General features: G+C 44.7%; 1 protein-coding gene across 4 annotated transcripts in view; it reads left to right on the top strand.

Annotated features, from left to right (window-relative positions):
• AP2B1 (adaptor related protein complex 2 subunit beta 1) overlaps positions 1-20,182 on the top strand; it is a 77,287-nt gene that overhangs the window by 8,006 nt on the left and 49,099 nt on the right. For all 4 annotated transcript variants that reach the window (XM_012568723.4, XM_030288163.3, XM_030288162.4 and 1 more), the window contains exons 4-9: positions 76-211; positions 1,764-2,009; positions 14,367-14,557; positions 16,466-16,687; positions 17,670-17,790; positions 19,901-19,996. In XM_012568723.4, the coding sequence (XP_012424177.1) occupies positions 76-211; positions 1,764-2,009; positions 14,367-14,557; positions 16,466-16,687; positions 17,670-17,790; positions 19,901-19,996 (1,012 nt within the window). The remainder of the gene's footprint in view (positions 1-75; positions 212-1,763; positions 2,010-14,366; positions 14,558-16,465; positions 16,688-17,669; positions 17,791-19,900; positions 19,997-20,182) is intronic.

Raw genomic sequence — 20,182 nt, forward strand, 5'->3', positions numbered from 1 at the left:
CTGCTGGGGGACTGCTGGCATTTCCTAACCTAAACAATTCTCTGATTCCATCCTTGCTTATCCTTGTGCATGCAGCTCTCTGTTCCCTGATGTTGTCAACTGCATGCAGACTGACAACCTGGAGCTGAAGAAGCTGGTCTACCTGTACCTGATGAACTATGCCAAAAGCCAGCCAGACATGGCCATCATGGCTGTCAACAGCTTTGTGAAGGTAACCTGCCCCCCTGGCACATCAGGAAAGGGTCCAGCACAGTGGCTGCCAGCACATCTCTTTGTCCATCAGTCTTTGGGAGCTTTATCTCTGCTCTGAGGCTGGGCTCATAGAGGAGGGTGCTGAATCCACTAGATCTGGGTCCTTTCTCTCATTTGTTCCTTCTGGTTATTGCAGAGGAGATGACTTCAACAGCCTGTAAGTGGCTGTGAGAGAGTCTGCTCCAGGAAAAGCTGCTTCTGTTGTTTTACCAACTTCTGGCGTTGTAAAACAGATTTTATCTGTTTCATCTCCCAGCCTTTGTAGTATCTGAGATATGGATATCAGACTTCCTGTTTGAATGTTCCAGCTGTGCTCTATGTGGAAAAAAATTATCTCTGGTGAAACTGAGAGACAGTTCACTGGAAAAACAACAGCCTGATTGCTGGGTTGCCTTTAGTTCTGTTGTCAGGTTGCCTCTCCTTATCTAGGAAATGTTATTTCAGTCCCATGTTGTGCAAGATAAAACCCAGTGCTTAGAAGTCTGAGACTCCTTGCAGAGTGTTATAAAATCTGAGACACTGGGAAGTGGGATTGAGTTCCAAGTTTCTGTTGTGGTTCTTGAGGCAGAAGGAGGTGAGAAGACCTAAGCTGAGAGGTCTGCTCTTTTGGTCAGAGAGAATGTCCCTGGTTTCCTCTCTGGAAAGAATATTGTCTGTGGGTGAAATGCAATTCTGTTAGAATGGACTAACAAAATGATATTTTCCATCTCACACCCTGCAGAGGAAAGCCTGGTGTCCCTTTTGGCAACCTGAGGGACAAGTGTTAGTGAAGAGCAAGTGTTGACACTGGTCTGCACTAACTCAGCACTTCCCAGTTCAAGGTGGGGAATGCACTGGTAGGATGTCACTTCTCTTGCAGACTTTAAATTAGTTTTTTAGCTGCAGGAAGTTTGAACAGTGAAAGGTAAATGCTTTTGTAGGTCATTCTGTAGCCATCCTTTTACAGGCTGATTTTGGAGGAGTTCAGGTTTGGATGCATAGAAAACTATGTAGGCTTGGAGTAGGAAATATTGATTTCCTGTCTGCCTTTTCTTTTTCCTCTTTAGAAAAGCACCTCTAGAGTAGCCTTTGCTTAGTGCTTCATATGTTGTAACTTGAGGGATGTTTGTGTTTGGCCTTTAAGAAGCAGGCCTTGATGACTTGCATTGTGTTTAGTTGTTGATTTTCCCCATTTTATTTCTTGCTCCTTTAAACCAGAAAGGTTGAAAATCAGTAAATTACTTTGTCTGTGGTGAGATTTTGGGTGCTGAGAGCTGCCTCTCCAGCTTAGCTGTTGGATCATGTTGAAAGCAGCTTTGCTGGGAGAATGAAGGGACACCCAGACAACAATTTTACAGGATGGAAACATCTTGAGACAGTATAAAATGTTCCCATGAAGCACCGAGTGCCCTTTTATCCCTGATCTGAAATAATTGCCTGGCTCTTAGCATGTAATCAGAGAGCTGCTGCTGAATAGGAGCAGCGTGGCTGCAGGGGGTGTGCTGATGTGCTTTGTTTGTGCTCTGGGGCAGGACTGCGAGGACCCGAACCCCCTGATCCGCGCGCTGGCCGTGCGCACCATGGGCTGCATCCGCGTGGATAAAATCACCGAGTACCTGTGCGAGCCCCTGCGCAAGTGTCTGAAGGATGAGGACCCCTATGTGAGGAAAACTGCAGCTGTCTGCGTGGCCAAGCTGCACGACATCAATGCCCAGATGGTGGAGGACCAAGGGTTCCTGGATTCCCTGCGGGACCTGATCGCAGACTCCAATCCCATGGTAACGTATTCCCAGCGCGTTGCTTGAGTTTGTGTTGTTTAGAAATGACAAATGTGAAAGGTTCTTCGCTGCAGGTGCTGCACTGGGATGATTTTGGTTAGGGAACACTTGTTTGCCTCAGAAAACAGGGAACATCTTCTGTTGTTTGATCTATTTGGGCTTCTGCCTGTTTTGAATGCTGCAGAAGTGTAACTTCTAGGCCAGGTGAGTCAGAAGAGCAAGAAATATGTGATGCTGCTGCCTTGGTGACAGCTTGTAGCTCTTGCTTTCCTGCAGGCTTTGGCTCTTCTTGGAATTAAGAGTTTGGATGAATTAATTTGCTAATGCAGATAAATCCACTGGCTTGTAATGAGTGGAGAAAATCAATGCTAATGTTTTTAATAAAGTTAAATGAGTCGTCAGAGAAGAGGTGGAGATCACGACCGAGAATTTCACAGGAGTAAATTACCTACTAAATCAGCATTTAATTATGCTTGATGAAGGGTCCACTTCCAAGCCAGGTGTCTCCTGCTATTATCTTGTGACTAAAAGGTGGTGGCCAAGGAATTGAAGTGCCCCACTGCATCATCCTTTCATTTAATACTGTTTCATGCTAGAATCCAGGGAGCATACCAATATCAGCCTGACCCTTAGCAGGAAAGAAAACTTCTGCAGCTCAGTTTAACTCAGAGTTTAAGAATGTGTCTGCTACTTTTTTAGCTCTTTTAGAGAATGGACTCTGGTTAAAGAAATAGCCTCACGTTATTAGGGCAGGTTTAACAGCTCTTTCTGTGGTGCATGAGTCAAACCACAATTTCTGTCCTGCTGTAGTCTTTGGGCACCTGAGATAAACCAAGTGCAGGTGATAAGGTGCCATCCCCTTTAGCAGGAGAGTGAAGGCTGCTGATTGCTCTTTGTAAGACTTTGTAGAGACAGTAAAACTCAAGGTGTCTGACTGTCACAGGCAGCAGTGTGAGTGGTGGTGTCTCTCAGGAGATACAGACACCTCTTTTTTTTTTTTTTATGCCAGGCTTCTGTTGAATATTGATGACTACTTGAAGGTGCTTTCTTTGTCTAGGCAACTCTGAGGCTGGTAGAGAAACACCTGCTGTTCCAATTCAGTGTGGAGGGTGTGCATTGCAGCCTCTGAAGGGACTTGCTTGGACTTCTTTAGTTCCACTTCAATGCTGGCCCTGGTGTTCAGCAGCTCCCAGGCAGCACTGGAGATCAGGGACAGAACCTCCTCTTCTCCAGCCTTGCTTTCAACTCTGATTTTGTTCTGATTACAGCCACATGGATATGAGGTGAAGGGCTCTCTGTACTTCAGGAGAAATAACAAGGTTTTGCTTGCTCTTTTTGCTTGTTGATCTCTGTGGAACTCAGTGGTTTGGTAAATTAACCATTGGCTAACAGGAGAGCACAGATACGTATTTAAAAAGTGCATTAACTTAATACAGACTTGAATGGTGAGAAGAAAAATACCAAAGGGCAGTGTGTGTTCCATTTGCTAAATAAACCTCCAAAAGTAGCACATGGCTTCTTAATAAAGCATCAGGAAAACTCCTGAGCTCCTGGGAGGTAATGAGAGTGGGCTGGGACAGCTCTCCTGAAGCTGTGCAGGGTCTCAGTACCTGCCTCATGCTGTACTTGCTGCTGTTTCCAAAACTGAGGATTCAGAGCTGGAAAATGCAGTTTGGAGAAGTGGTGATGATGAAGGAGAGGCCTGGGATGTGTTTTCAGATCCACAGGCTTTGAGAGGATTCTGTAGCTGGTGTTCTATGTACTGGTTTCCCAGGTTTTACTGTATATAGGGTATCATATTGCTGCTTTTTAAGGGTGCATAGGGAGAGATTTTATAAAATGTTTGATGCTCTTAGATCTGCTGATTTAATACAATATTTAGTCTGGTTACAATTTTAGTAGAACAGGAAAAGAAATTTTAGTAATTAGATCAACTGACCTTTTAGTTAAGTTGATCCTCTTTGATACTTCTTCCTTTGTGGTACAGGGGTTCCCTCAGAAGTACAGGAATTATCCACCCCTAATTCAGGTTCATCTTCCTGATCAAGCTATCCACCTCATTGCTGCTTTCTCCATGTGGAACTTCCTGCTGACCTTGAATTGTGTTTGCCAAATAAGTTATATTTGTGTGCAAGTTGATATTTATTAAGGTATTTTTCCTTGGAATGCAGTCCTGGCTGGAAGGTCTTTTTAAGTGAAATGTGTGTATCAGTATTGGCTATCAAAAAAATAAAAAAGATTGCTGGAAGGAATGGTACAGATGGATCTATTCTGATGGCCTATTCCTCTGTAAATGGTGCATCTCAATCATTGCAACCTGTTAGCTAAGCTCATTCATATTTATATTATAAATGTTTCTCCTCTTTTGATGACTTGTGGAAATGGGCAACATTAGATACTTAATGAAGCAGAATTTTTGAGATGGGAAATCCACACTTATTCTCTTTTCTGAGAAATGAGGGTTTTGGGCAGGAGCTAAAAAAGGCTGCAGCTGAAAAATAGTCTTCAAAAGAAGGGTTTTATTATGGTTTTGTAATTGGTTGCCTCTAGCACATGAGCAAGCTCTAAGCATTTTAGCTGGGTGTTGGTAGAGGAACGTCTCCATCTGTGGCTCACTAATTGCTTCATAATCGTGCAGGGATCAGGGTGCATATTTCTCTGAGCTCAGATCACCTTCATCATAAGGATGTCTAAGTTGGAGGTGACCTTGTCAGAAACATTTTGGGTTTGTTCTCTTTTTTTTTTCCTTATATTTTTGGATTAATGGCACTATTCTGTGTTAATAAACCAGCAGCCTTTGGGGATATTCAGGGCATTGAAGTCCTTTTGAGGTGCTGTGGGTGCACAGCCGAGGTTCTTTCCCCGTTATCTGGGTGTTTTGTTGTCAGAACATGGCCTTAGTTCACAGGAAATTATCTTTTGTACAGGTGCATCCTCTGGGTGAATTAATTCAAACTCCTAATTGCAGATATATTGATAGGGATGCATCTGGTGAGGTGAGCTGGTGGCTTTTGGCATGACAGCAGAGTTATCCGAGTTGTGTTGTGCAGGCCGTGGCCCAAAACCCCTTACAGGGCCACGGTTCAGTTGCCCTGCAGAAGTTTGATTGTGAAGAAATCTTTAATCTCATTTTACAGATGGGTCTGGAGTGCCTGTGGCTGCACTTTGTCAGTTGGGATCCTGCTGAAGAGGATCCTTCCATAGAGAGGGAACCCTCATTTCTTCCCAGAGCTGTCTTAAGGCAAATCCTTCTTTTTTCACCCTGCATTTCTGCACGTGAAGCTCAGCAGAAGCAGGACTGGAGGAATATAAAGCTGGGGCCTGGCTGCCTTGGGCTGCTGCACTTGCTCAGCCCTCAGCACTTCTCTTGCTGGTAACCTGGATAAAATGCAGCTCAGAAGCCTGTTCTCCTATAATCTTCCTGTTCTAACAAAAATATGATTGCAAAATGAGGTTTCTGTGCACTATTACTGCAGAACACTGTTCACACCAGCAATAGGTAACCATGAGGGGAGAGAGGTGGGAGTGTTTCACACCTACTGGTGGCCAGAGCTGCTCTGAAGTCATGGAAAAACCTTCTTTGTTTTATTTTTTCCTGCTGCTGTCTTGTTCTGGCCTTTGTGAATCCCATGCAATGACTGCTCCTTCTTGGAGGATTGGTAGTGCTGAGCCCTGGAGAGGGAGAACAGACCACGAGATGGCAGCAGCTGAAAGCAGAACCAAAGCTGACTATATTTTGTAACTACTTCCCTCCTGGTTTTTATCCCTGCACTTGGTTTTCTTCAGGAATGTAAATATTAGCAGAAAAACATGAGAGAAAATCCATCTAAAACCTTTCTGGTCTTTTAATATTTGAATGGAACAACTTTTCTCTCCAAATATTTTCAATTCTTGACCTTCTAAGGTAACTTTTAACCCATGGAATAGATTCCCTGCCAATCTCTCTGTTATCTACATGGCTTAAGTTAACTGATGTCACCTTCTCCCTGTTATTTTCTAGGTTTTTCCTGTTCAGTTTTTAATTCCTTCCTGTAGCATTTCTCCTTCCTCATGCTGGATTCAAGGGTTTTCAGGTGTGGCTGTTCTGCTCCTGTGTTTTTGTGGATTATACAGACTTTTTGTGCTGTGTTTTATACCCTCTACATGACTATTTATTGGGAGAAATGCTGTTGTGACTCAGCACAGAGTAACCTGAGATCACATAACTGATTAGTAAATGCTCTAAGTGTGTGGAGTATAATTAAACTCTCTTGTAGCTGGGAGGTTTCTTTGCCTTTAGCATTAACCACACTAAGAAGGGAATCTTAAGATCTGACAGCTGGAGGTGGTGAGGTCCAGCTTGATCTAATCCAAATTCCCTCCAGCAGTACTCAGCTCACAGATGAGACAAAAAACCTGTAGAGATAAATCAGTGTTCTCCTGCTGTGCCTGCAAGAGATGTGGGTTCTTTCTCTGCCAGAACTTCAGCGTGTGTGGGGGAGCTTCCTGGATGACACTATGGAGGAAGGTGATCTTCCTTTTATTTTTCCTACTATCTAGCAAGCAGAATGTCTCTGAGCTGATGTCCTGAGGAATGAGCCTGTTTAGAAACAAAAGGAGCTTTTGCTTCCTGGGCCTGTCCTCTGCAGGAATTTTATCCCTCTCTATGCTGTAAAGCTGAGAAAATAACCCCTTAGTGAGAAACTGGTGATCCCCTGAGTCCCAAAAGGACTTTGTGGGAGGCAGTCAGGGATGTGGGAATTGTCTTATCCAGCAGGGAGTGGAACACCACCTTCTCCCTGGGCACAGGAGGTCACTTGTTCCTCATGGGGACTCTCCCAGACTGTGTTTTCCCTCTGCAGCTGGTGCTTTTTTGTGTCACTGCTGGATGAATTCATGATTCCTGCTCATGAAGGTTGTAAGGATTTGAAAATCCACATCCCAGTATGGAGCTGAATATTGCTGAGAGCTGTGGGCTCTGCAGCATCTCATCAGCCTGGTGCTTCTCAGGATACCCTTTCTGTACTGTGGGCAAAAAAATATCCCTCTTCTTTTCAAGCCAAGTACTGCAGATGCAGGCTGGATCTTGAAGTCCTCCAACCAAGTCTGAATTGGTCCTGTGTGTGGTTTGGGGTTTTTTAATAATGTTGGTGCTGCAAGTAGAGACAATATTTCCTTCTGGGAGACACTTGAGGGCATTTGTGGGTGGAATTTCTTTTACCCAGTGATGGATATGTTGCGGTGAAGGAGAATGTTGCTTGGGGCTGCTGAAGAGTGTTGGTGGCACTTTGGAGCTCTCTAAGGGATGCTTGTGCTGTTTACATGAGGCTGCCCAGGAGGAAGAGCAGCACTTTGGGTAAACTATGCAGCCAAAAGCAGCACCAAGATGGGGAGAAGCTGTGGAAGAGCCTGTCTGAACAGTGGCTGTGTTCATGTCTGGTGGGATGCTAGAGAGAGGAAATGTGGGGGCCTGACTGGCAGTGCAGAAACCAGCTGTGTGTGTGGCAGCAGGCCCAGCAAAGACTTAAAGAAGGGAGAAAAGGGAGAGTTGCCACCTGTGACTGGTGGCACAGCTTCTGGTTTCCGACTCTGACCCCCTTGTTCTGCTGGTGAAACCACTTTGGCTTTGAAATGAGCTCCTGCAGAGGAATCTCACTGAGCAAGTATTTTCATCCTAAAGAAGTCTGAGGGAATTTCAAGCATGCATGTGGGACCTGGGTTTTTGTTTGGTTTTTTTTTGGTAAGAAGGATACATCTCTTGAGCATCTTCCCTCAAAGCTGTGCTTTTTCCTTGTGTTTTCAGTACTGGCAGAGAGGTGAAGAGTTTGATAATTTGTGTATTTCCATGGCTCCAGAGCTTGTCTTCCCAGATCCCTCCTTTATAAAACTTAATTGACAAATTCACCCATCAGAGAATTGCCTCCTTCCAATTACAGCCACCAGTATGTGCCTAATTTCCAAAGCATTAGTCTTGATGAACAGATCATTCCAGGATCTCTAGCATCAATCAGTGTGCTGGGAATTTTGTTGACATGTGTCTACATATTATTTTCCATTGGAACAGACACTTCTAGCTATTAACAAGTACCATTTGGCAGATAATGTTGTGGTCATGATGTTTTGTAACTCTGCACCCCCCTTTTTAGGGCTCTGTGAGGAATTTGGTGCTTAGCTGGTCCTTTATTTCTCAGCTCAGATTAGAGACAGCCCATTTGCCACTGGATGGTGCCAGCGAGAACCTGTGCAAGGAGAATTGCAAAAAATAAAGCAAAACCTTTCTGATGTGTCTGGTAGGTGCCTGATCCAGACTGGGATCACATTACACTGATTTTTGGGAGGAGAGCAGGGAGTTGCAGACCCTCTGTGTCTTTGTATGGAGTTTAATTTCCTGCACTAAGGGCTCAGCTGTGCCAAGGAGAAGCCCCTTGTGATGGAGCCATCCCTGAGCAGCTTCTTGCCCACCTACCACAAGAGTTTCAACAGCTGGGGGAAGCTTGTTTTCCTGCCTCACAGCTCACACATCCTGATTTTTGTAGATATGAGAGCAGGAGTGATGTTCCAGTCTGCCACAAAGTGCCATTTTTCTGCAGGGAAGTGCAAAACACAGGGCGAGCACATTGTGGGAAGTATAACACTTACCTTCTATTGCCACCTCCATAAAAAGTCAGCCTACTTGCAAAAAGCAAGCCAGGGGGTCTTCCCCACCCAGGCAGTTTTTGGGATGTGATCAGGAACTAGGAATGTGTGAGTCTCCCAGAGATTTAATTTATATCTATACATATAAACAAGCATTGACAGTGTGAGAGGCTCATGAGGGCTCTCTGACGTGCATGGTTGATCCATTTCATAGAATCATTGAAACACGGAAGGGTTTGGGTTGGGAGGGACCTTAATGCTCAATTTGTTCCATCCCCTGCCATGATCAGGGACAGCTTCCACTATCCCAAATTGCTCCAAGCCCCATTCCACACTTCCAGGGATGGGGCAGCCACAGCTTCTCTGGGCAACCTGAGCCAGGGCCTCACCACCCTCACAGGGAAGAATTACTTTTGTGAAGTAGGAATTGTTAATGGTTCCTGGGCTGTTTCTAGGGAAACAAAGTAAGGAGGGCTTGGAGATAAAAGTTATGATGTGAACAGGATGAGGGGCTGTGTTCTCTGGAGAGCAGCTGGTAGGGACCTTCTGGTCACACAGCGTGGTCATAAAAATGAGTGGCCCTGTGAAACAGCCATCCATGGATGCTCTGAATCTCCCACCTGGGAGTCTGTGCTTAATGACACGGATGTGCCCTGCAAGCCCAGAGTGCTCTGTGAAATGTCAGCACCTCTCCATGTTCAGAATCATCTCCTGGAGCTTGCCTCCCTGGAGGGCAGGATCCTCCAGTGTGGAGGGAATGCTGCCTTCCCTCAGCCCCTTCTCCAAGCCCCTTCATTTTTCCTCCTTTCCTTCATTTTCACTTCACTTTAGCGGCGTGGCAAGCCAGAGGTTCCTGTTTCAAGCAGCAGAACATTGTATTTCATTAACTCCATTACACACTTGGTTTGATTTCCAATTAGCTTGGGATGCTAGGGAAATAATCTGATTGCTTTGACTGGTTCTGGTTGTGCTGAGCTTCCCTCCTGTCCCCCCCAGCCCCTGCAAAGCTTTTCCATGTGGGCTGCCAGGCAGACATGCAGGTTTTCAGCCACCCCCTTCCCTTCTCTCCCTGGTGCTGTTTGATACCATTTGCTCTGAGCTGAAGGTTTGAGCTGCCAGAAGGAATCACTTGGAAATCACAGTGCTCCTACCTCTGCAGCTTCCCGCAAGGTCGGCTCTGCTCTGCCTGGCTGCAGAGGGAGTTTTGTCTGGAGGTGGATTTAAAACTGTTGGGTTCTTCTTAAAGCTGGGATGTAGCTCTAAGTATAGAGGTTTGGGCTTGTTTGGGCTTGTTGTTTGGGTTTTTTTTGTTAGTTTTTTTTTTTAATAAGAGCCTGGGAGATTTTGATTATCCTCATCCCAATCATGCTTCTCGAAGAGTCTAAATTCATTGGGGAATTCCAATAAATTCTTCCAGATTTGTCAATAAATTCCAATAAATTTCCTCCAATAAATTCTTCCAAATTTGTCAGAATTCCTCCAGCCAAAAAGAGGTTTATTGTCATTCGGCTCATCCGTACTCCTAAGGGATGTTGCTGTGGCTGCATTTGAATAATGTCATCGTGTACCCAGGGTAAACTGATTTACATCAGCAAGCCAGGGACCTGTTACTGTTAGTAATTATTATTAATTCTTCAATCTGCTCTGCATTTTTATTTTCTGAGGGATCTTTAGGCAGATCATAATTTGGTAGCTCTTAGCTTAAAGTTGATATTCTTAATTGTGAGTCAAATGAGGCATTTGGCAGTGGAGTTCACTTGGAATTTTAAAAGCTTTTCCTGTTCATTGGCTGTTTAGGCTTACATATCTGTGGCTATTGGGTTGATTTACATTTTTTCATTATTTTTGAGAGCTCAAGACTACACCAGCTGGTAGTTTTATGTACTTTAAGTCTGCTTCTTCCAGTCTATGGGATAAAGTATACAACTGGTTGGTTTCTCATCAAAATAAGCATGGGGCATGTTTTGAAAGTCAGAGAACACTTTGCTGAAGAAACTTAGGGGTTTTTTTTCCCATCAGCTTCTGAAACTTGTCTAGTTCCTTGGTCCTATACCATTTGTAAATTTTTAGCTTACTTTTATGCCCTCCAGCAATTCTATCATCTTTTATTTTAAAGAGAGAATCACTTATTGTAACTTATCACTTTGCTTTTGCTGTTTAATGTGGTTGGATTTCATGATGTTGTGTTACTGTGTTAAGGAAGAAGTGTTAGCCGAGCTGAAGACTTAAGGTTCAGCTTTGATGTTGCAGATTTTTTAAAACTTTTTTTTTTTGGCCAAAATCCATCTTTCTAAATATTTCCAGTGGCACTTCCATGAGTGCCAAACCACACAGTGGATTAGCAGGTGATGTAATACCAGAATTGGGAATTGATACAGAGTGGTTCTTTATGGACTTTCTGCCATACCTGAGTGAGAGCTCTTAGTGGGGGATGCTTCAGTCCTTGACCTGCCCTCTCACTTGGTGGGAGCAGTTGGCAGAGCAGGAGCTGAGTGCTGGAGTTGTGCAGTGCTGGCTCGTGCTGCTCTGTGTTCCTGTTGCTGCCTGAGGCAGTGGCAGTGCCAGGGAAGAGGTGAGGCTGTGTGCTCCAGCCAGTGTTTGTGTTGGACTGTTTCCTGAGAGCTGTTTGCTTTTCAGCTGTGTGAAAAGCCTTGAAGATGCTGATTGGTTTTGTTGGCATAGCACAACACCATAACACATCAATATGTTTGGTGCAAATTGCCAGCACGTCTATTTTTTAATAAATACTGTTTAAAGTTTGAATTTATCCCTCACCCTTTCCCTTATGCCCTTTTGCTTCAGTTATCTCCTTGTCACTGGTGCTGAGGTGGGAGGTGAGGACCAGCTTTAATTCTGGACTGTAGATTGTAGATCCCAGCTCCTCTGGCAGGACTGAGCTGCCACCAGATGTTTCACAACCCCTCCCAGTCCTTTTTCTAACACTCAAGGAGACCACAGCCCATGTTCCTAAGCCCATCTGGCCTTCTGCCACTTCCTCATGTGAAATGAAGCTTTGAATGAATTATGAAAGAAGCTTTGAATGGAATTATGAGTGGATTGCCACGTGCTGTCCCATCCTCGGCTTTGAAATGGACACTTGCATTTTTTGCTGATGCAGACCCAAAAGATCCTGAGAGCAAAAGCTCATTGACAGTTTGGTCTCTGGGTTGGAGCTGCTGCTCTCCACCCATGGGAGCAGCATTTCTGTGCACCCTTTGTCCATGGCAAGCACAGGGATAGACTCCATGGACCCTGCAAGGAAGGAAATGTAAGCACAGGGTTTAGGATATTCTGGAATTGGCCAAAAACATCTGAATATGGCACCTGAGGACATGATTCAGTGGTGGGCTTGGCAGTACTGGGTTAATGGCTGGAATCAGTGATCTTGAAGTTCTTCTGCAATCTCAGTTCTATTCTAAAATTCTCTATTAATTACTTATTTATTAATTACTGCAACAAAGTGCCTGGCAGTGTGAGTGCATTTGCCAGAGCTCCTGTCACTCTGTATGACTGACAGGTCCCTTTCTCTGATGTTTTGGCTATGTACATTTTTTTATCAATTCAAAATTTTTTTCCCAAAGTACTGTCATTTTATAAATACTTTTTCATAAGGATTTTGAACTTTTCAGTGGCTTTTGTGGTTTGTCTTCACTGGTAAATTCAAAAATACAAGATATTAAAAACCTTTTACTTCAGTTTTATCCTGTGCCACATTAACCATTCAAGAATTAGACAAATTAAATAATGAGAAGGATAAGCAGCCTATCTTAATAAATTCCTCATTAAAACAGTACAAGAAGACAGCAGCACTGATTGCTAATGATTTTGGTGACAGAAGGCTCATTCAGCTAATGAAATTCATAAAATCTTGGATCAAAATCCTATCTCTGACCTCTAGGTGTGAAATGCAGAACAATCAACATTACTGTGCCTGTGCAATGACTTTGGAATATATTGGTTTAATGACAAGCAGGGGTGGGAACAAGGCAGGGAAAGTTCTGGTTGTGCTGTTCTTGTTTTCATTGTACTGCATCAAAAACATCTTTAGCCATCCAGACAATCAGATGATTTTAGATAAGATGTTTCTTTGCCTTAATCTCATAGAAAATAACACTATAAATCTCCATTTGAGCAAATATTTACTGGGAGTTGGGCTGGACATGATGTACATTGTCCTGAAAATACCTTTACATAGGGGATTTCAGTTGTCTGTGTCAAACTCAGCTTAAATCCCTTTTCCTGTTAAACAAATAAGACTTTAGTCTCGCCTGAAAAATTTCTATTTTGTCTCTATTCTGAGACTCTTCAATTTAAAAAATTCTTCCCATTGGAGTCTGTTGGAATAACTATTGAATTTGAGTATGGAATTAAGAATTAGAAATTTATGCTGCACTCCCACTTCTGCTTGTGTCAGTCTAGACCCTGGACCTCCTCTCTGTGCTTCCTTTCATCTGCGCTTAGAAAAGAGAAGACCTTTTATAGTCCAAAATGCAGCAGGAATATTTTCAGGCATGAGTTCTGCTGGAGTGCTTGCTTTACCATGGCTCCATAAAGCAAAAGGATATTCTAGAGACTGAAACTGAAATATGGGTTATTAAAAATTTAGCAGGAGCTGCCCATTTTAGAGAAACTGTTTGTTTGCTCTCAAACTGTGTGACCTGCCAGTGCTGCTGCAGAGCTGGAGGCTGCCAAGCACCTGCCAGCTCATTTCTGGATCACTGTTAAGCCATGTGCCATGGGGAAATTGGGCAAGAGGCACACATTCCTGAATAAATAGGGCAGCTGGAGGTGTGGGCACCCTGACTGTAAAGCTGAGCATCTCCTGGAACTGGCAGAGGATGTGGAGCCTGCAGGGAAGCAGTGTGGTGGTGTTCCCTGTGGGTGCCATCTCCAGCTCCTTCCACAGCAAAGTCTCTTGTGGTGTCCTCGTCCTGGGTCCCCGTTCCTTCCACTGAAGCTTTGGGCTCTGCAGCTTGGTTGTGAGGTTGTGCTGTGTGGGAATCCAGGGCATCCCTCTGGCTGCCCTGGCAGGGCTGGGACCCTGGCAGGGGTCAGGAACCCCCCTGGACAGAGCCCCAAGAGACACTGGCTGTGATCTCTGTCCATGGAAAAGAGTTTTCAATCCTACAGGATGAATTACAAGCTCTGAGTGTTTGATATAAGCAATAATTAGTATGGCACGGTGCAAAAATAAAATTTTAGGATTCTAGATTAAGGGTTCCAAGGGGCAAGATGGAGGAAATTGGGTGTGTCTTGTCCTTTTTCTTCTTCATGCCCTCCATGTTTCACTGTGGTGTTGGCATTTTTCTGTTGGTTCAGGCTGGGGACACACTGTCCAACGTAGGTGACAGATATTGGCACATTATTGTAAATCCAGCACAGGTAGTTTGTGGTATTTAATGTTTGTAACATCCCACTGAGGGCAGAGCCCCACACGCTGCCCTGCAGGACAGAGCTGCGGCAGGGCAGCAGAACATGTTAGAGATAAACAGAATAAACAACCTTGAAACAGCACAGACCAATTATGGCTTCTTCTTTGGCAGCGGGGCAGAAAGGCAGAGACTTTCCACCATCTCAGAATCATCAATACCACAGATTCCGACAGTGCTGCATCCCAGAAGGCTCAGATAACTGCTGTGGCAGCTGACAGAGCTCCAGTTTGCTCCCTGTGTGTCCCCAGCCCTGGATCAATCCCTGCCCAGCCGCTCATGCTCTGCTAACAAGGAACTCTTCTTCCCCCAGGTGGTAGCGAACGCCGTGGCCGCCCTGTCGGAGATCAGTGAGTCCCACCCCAACAGCAACCTGCTGGATCTGAACCCCCAGAACATCAACAAGCTGCTGACAGCTTTAAATGAGTGCACAGAGTGGGGGCAGATCTTCATCCTGGACTGTCTGTCCAACTACAACCCCAAGGATGACCGGGAAGCTCAGAGGTGCGGTGGCTTTTTGGTGGCACTTGGGGGCTGCTGGTGGACTTCTGATAACAGGGCACTGTGGCAGCACAAATAAGACCTGATAAACTAAATTTAAAAGCAAACCTACTTTTGGTAGCTGGGGCTGATGCTGGAAATCTGCCCCTTCCCTCTGCAGAACTATTTTCTCTGTTTTATCTTTTTTAACCTTTTTTTTTTTTCCCTATTTAAAAAGCTGGTTCTTGTGGGGACTGGCACTACTAAGAAGGGATCAGCCCAAGACCAAACCTGTAACAGTGGAAGTACTGTTTGGAGGATTTTCTGCTTTAAAGCAGAGCTTTCCTATTTGGTTTTGCTGCTTTGAGAGGCAAAAAGCCTTTATTAGGTGTGTGGGTTTCCAAAGTACTGGAGGTCTGAGGCTGGAATATTTTCCAGCTGCAAACTAGTCTGTGATATGATAGAAGTGAAAATAAAGGTAAGAAATGATCTTTCTTACTGTTCCAAATTCACCTTTGTGCTTTTATCTTTAACTGCAATGACTAAACCCTAAATATAAAGACTTTAGGGTTTAGGTAGTGGGCTGTTAGTTTGTGCACTTCAAGCCTCTTCCTCATCTGTCTCCAGAATCACGAAAAGCCAGATTGTGTTCCCAAGAAAACAAGGATTCAGCCAGAAAAGTAACTTGGAATGGGGAGACTCTGACATGATGTATTTAATGCAGCTGATGTGGGGATGGAGGGGGAGGAAGGATCACAAACCCACATGGAAATCCTGGCCAGGCTATTTGGATTTTGATGGGTTTCTTCATTGACTCTTTTTTTTATGCATTGTCTCTAAGAAGCCTCCCAGTAGTCTTGCTGGTTTTTCTTTCCCCCATGTGTTCTGTTTCTGTGCCAGAAACAGCTTTTAATGAGTGCTAGAAACCTGCAGAGATCTCCAGGGTGTGAGCCTGGTGTTATCCCAGCTCTGTCAGAGGGACCACTGCTCTGAGCACCTGTGAACATGTCCCAGTTCCTCAGCTGCAATTCCTCTGAAGAGTGATTTTGCTCCTTTGTGTGGAGTTTATTTCCTGGAGTCAGACAGCACTGGGAAAGCCACCCTCCTTTCCAGCCAAGTGTCACTCCCCTGTGCATGGGGAAACTGAGGCACAGAGAGGGGAAGCAGCTGGGCCATGCAGGTGACCTTGGGTTGAGGCAGCTGGAGGTGCCCCAACCCTGACTTGGATTTCTCTGCTCTTCACTGAGCTGTGCTGCTCCCCTTCCAGCATAGCTGAAAGCAAATCTTGCAGGGGAAGAAACTTCAGGAGGCACAGATGGGAATAAGATTGTTCTGGGTTAGCAATATGCAGGAGGGAGTGGGAAGAAACTTGACAGATGCTGTAAGAAAGACCATATGAACCCAAACTTCCTTTCTTTTTGGGATGGGCTGTTTAGGATGCTATTTGATTACAGGATCCATTATGGCAAGTGGGTTTTGGGAGGATATTTAGGTCACTCTTTTCTTGTGTATTCAGAGGAACAGAAATCTTTTTCTGTTGAAATGACAGCAACCCTCCAAGCAAGCCAGAAGCGTGTATCACTTCTGAATGGTTATATGGAGGCTAAAGTGTTTTTCCAGTAGCTGTTTTTGTTAAAGTTATGTTTGTAGGTGACAGACAGGATCACACAAATAGAAAATACCACCAGGAAAAAGCAGGAAGTGTGGAATTGTTCCTGAGCTGACTGTGTCAGGAGAGAAACTTGAAGCTGTGAGAGAAGTCCCTGTTTGTTTCCTGCTGCATTCAGGAAAACAGGACTTTTGCCCATTCATTGTGAACAAAACCAAATCCAGGCAGTATCTGAGAAGCTGTGTGCCATCTCCTAAATTTAGATTTGAAGTATTTGGCACCCTGAAATCCATTTGAGCCCTTTCTTGTGTCTCTGTCTCCAGCATCTGTGAGCGGGTGACCCCCCGGCTGTCTCACGCCAACTCGGCAGTGGTGCTGTCAGCAGTGAAGGTCCTGATGAAGTTCCTGGAGCTGCTTCCCAAGGACTCTGATTATTACAACATGCTGCTGAAGAAACTTGCCCCTCCTCTGGTGACCCTGCTGTCTGGAGAGCCTGAAGTGCAGTATGTTGCCCTGAGGAACATCAACTTGATTGTGCAGAAGAGGTAAAGGCTCAGGGGGTTTAATTCCTGTGTTGTCAAAGGCCATCTGGTTATCTCAGATCTCCAGATATTGCCACATGCACAGAATTTCTTTTAGTCCAGGCTCAGATCCCTTGAGAGCCAGGTAAAACAGTCTCATGACTCCAGTAGCCTGAATTGATTTCCTTTACAGCAAACTTGTGATACCAGTTTCATGCAGTATTTCTTTACCTGCCTCTCTTCACCTTCTCTTTATGAGTAGTCACAGTTGCCCTCTATAAATCAAAATAATAAACAGGAACAGTCTATAGTGACCCCTAGCATCTCACTGTGCTATTCTGTTCAGCACAGAACCACCGGGCTGGTGACATTCTGGTGTACAGTGGGTTGTGGTTTACACTCTGCTCCCATGTTCATGTTTTATTGCTGCTGATCCTTACTGGAAAGGTGAAAAGGCTTGGATAGGCACTTTGTGATTATATTATACTGTGCACTGGCATCTTGCAGGTAAAAGTGGAAATGAATTTGTAGGTTTTGTATTGAGATAAGGATGTTATGCTTTCACTGAAAATGTTCACTGCCTGTCATGGTTGGTTCAGCAGCTCAAATAGAGGAAGCAGAGGTGTGGCTGTAGAAAGACTTGAATTATGCATTTTTCTGTCTAAATAATCTTTTTGACCTGACTTCTCTCTTCAGATTGGTGTTTGCACGTCCTAGACATAAAATCAGAGTCGGAGAATGGTTTGGGTTGAAAGGGACCTTAAAGATCATCCAGTTCCAACATCCTCTGCAGGTTTCACCCTCCAAATTACTGAGAGCCCATCCAGCCTGGTCTTGAGCACTTGAAGGGATGGGGAGTCCATGACCTCCCTGGTCAACCAGGGCAAAATTACATCATTCTGTTTCTCAGTGGATATTTGGGGAGATTTCTAAAGAAAATATGCCTGTTATTACAATAGTTTGGGTTTTTTACCACTCTTGAGTGACTGCATTATGTTCCCTGCAGGCCTGAAATCCTGAAGCAGGAGATCAAAGTGTTCTTTGTGAAGTACAACGACCCCATCTATGTCAAACTGGAGAAACTGGACATCATGATCCGCCTGGCCTCCCAAGCAAACATTGCCCAGGTCAGCTGGGGCACTGCTGCTGTGCTCTGGGAGGGGAAAACCCTCCCCTGCTCCTTGTGGGAGGGTATTTGCAGCTTCTCCTGGAGTTAACATCACTTTTAGGCATCACTGTGCCAGGTGGAGTGCTCTGTGCAGTTCTTTAATGGGAGGTGCTGGAGTTTCCCCCAGAATTTAAATGTTAATAGCCTGGCATGGATGCATCGTGACCATGAGGTGGATCTTGTTTCACAGATGACAATTCCAGGAGGAGAACTCATGGATACTGTCAAATGAGTCACTGCCAGTGCTGAGGTTGGAATGAGAGCCTTGTTTCAAGTGAGAGGGCTGTGCCTCTAAGGGAGGCAATCAGAAAGGCCAAACATTATTGAAGTGTGAATTTCATGTTAGTAAAATTGTTATAACGCTTGCACAGGCACTCTTCAGAGCTAAAAAAATCCTGCTTTTGCTTAACTTGCTTCCAGAGTGGAAATAGCACAAAGCTGAAGCTGAACTGCGTTGAGATTTGCTTTACAGTGTAGATTATTCTTGTATTTGATGGTGGTTTCATGCAGATCCCTTCCTTGGAGGAGGTATTCTCAAGTACACCCCTGGCCATGAGGCCTAACACTAATGCACAATGATTAATGCCTCTGGTCAGTGCTATTATTGTCCTATCCTAATTGTCACAGAACAGTTTCGTTTCATGTGACATTTTGAAGCAGCTCCTTCAGCTCTTTCCTGATGATTTTTGGAACTGAGCAAGGTAATTCATGCTCTTTTTGTGCTGGCGGCATGGAAAATATTCTAAAAATCAGTTTCTATGTGAACATATTCAGAATTTTCTCTTTACTCTTGGTAGGCTCCACACCAATTTGAATTTATAATGTTCCAATAATATGTGCTGTTTGCATGAAAGGCAATGGTGTCTGGAGGGCAGTCTGAGATCTGCAGACTAATGAATGAATCTCTCCAGCTTCTGAGGAGGCATTCATAAAGCAACACAAGTGTTAGCAGGAATATGTCCTGGAATGAGACCTGAGAGCAGCTTCCAGCCACGTCCTCCTGTGCTGCTGGTGGGGATTCTGCATCCCTGTGCCCATCCTGGACCAAGGCACCAGGGTGGATCCAGCCCAGGCCTTGGGCAGTCTTTGGGAAGCATCAGCTGCTAAAGGCAGGTGCTCCAAGTGCTGTGCAATGTAGATCATCCAAGGAAATAATAAAACTTCAAAACACAGATGTCCTATCTCCTCCTTGCAGATTTATGTGTCTGCAGTCTTCATGGCCTCTTTATCTTGTCATTCATCTGAGCAATTTGCTTGGATGAGGGATTTTTCAAAGGACTGTCTGGCTTTGTGCTGCTCCCCTCTCCCTCACCATCTATTTGTGACATCACGATTAAATCCCTGATGTCATGTTTGGCATGAGAAACTGAAATAAATTGAGCTTTTGAGGGAATATAAATTATATATGGTCTTTTCTTGAAATATTTTTTTATAAGCTAAGTGATTTAAGACAAATCTTTTTAGTTAAAGGTATTTTAAGATCCCAGCAGATCCTGGGTTTAGCCCTTCATTGGTTTCCATTAGCAAAAACACTGAGACAAAATAATAAATCTTAGTTTTACAAGGGGAAGTATCTTCATGCTGTTATTAATCTGTATATAGATGTTCCAGAGTGTCCTCAGATCTCCTCTGCATCTTCTGTTTGAATTCACCAGGGATCCAAAGGTTCATCTCAGCACAGAAGAGGAAAGATCAAAAATGGTTGTTGCCGAGAGCTTTGCATGCAGCAAATATCTTCCCAGTGTAGGAAGGAACAGAAACCTTTAAGTTTGGCAGAGCTGATTTTTCCTCAGTTTTGTTCAGGGGGATTGAATATAACCAAGACCAGGCCACCTTTTGACTTTGTCCAGCCTACACCAAGTGTAACTACACCAGTTTGGATTAGACACCAGTCTAACCAGCCCAGTGGGCTTTGGAGGGCGAGGCTGATGGCAGAGTTTGGCTGGATGTGTGTGGTAGCTGTGAAAGAATATCCTGCTCATCTTCTGATATCCAAGCAGCATCACCTGTGAGGGTGGGCTGTTCCCTGAGTGTCCCCAGGGGCTGACATTGGTGTGGTGTCCCCACAGGTCCTGGCAGAGCTCAAGGAATACGCCACCGAGGTGGACGTCGACTTCGTGCGCAAGGCCGTGCGAGCCATCGGCCGCTGTGCCATCAAGGTGGAGGCAAGTATCTCACCCTGGAGGTTCTCTGTGGTTCCCTGTTTTCAGAACCAGTGATGGGCTTTGTCACCTCATTTCCCTGGTGCTGGAATTTCAGTGGTGGCCCTCAAATGGCCTGGATACATCCTGGTTATGGGCAGAGCAGCACTGAGCAGGGTGTGAGCTGTGAGGACATCATGGGAGGGTGGG

This window comes from Taeniopygia guttata, chromosome 19 (assembly GCF_048771995.1).
Source record: "Taeniopygia guttata chromosome 19, bTaeGut7.mat, whole genome shotgun sequence".
Lineage (NCBI taxonomy): Eukaryota > Metazoa > Chordata > Aves > Passeriformes > Estrildidae > Taeniopygia > Taeniopygia guttata.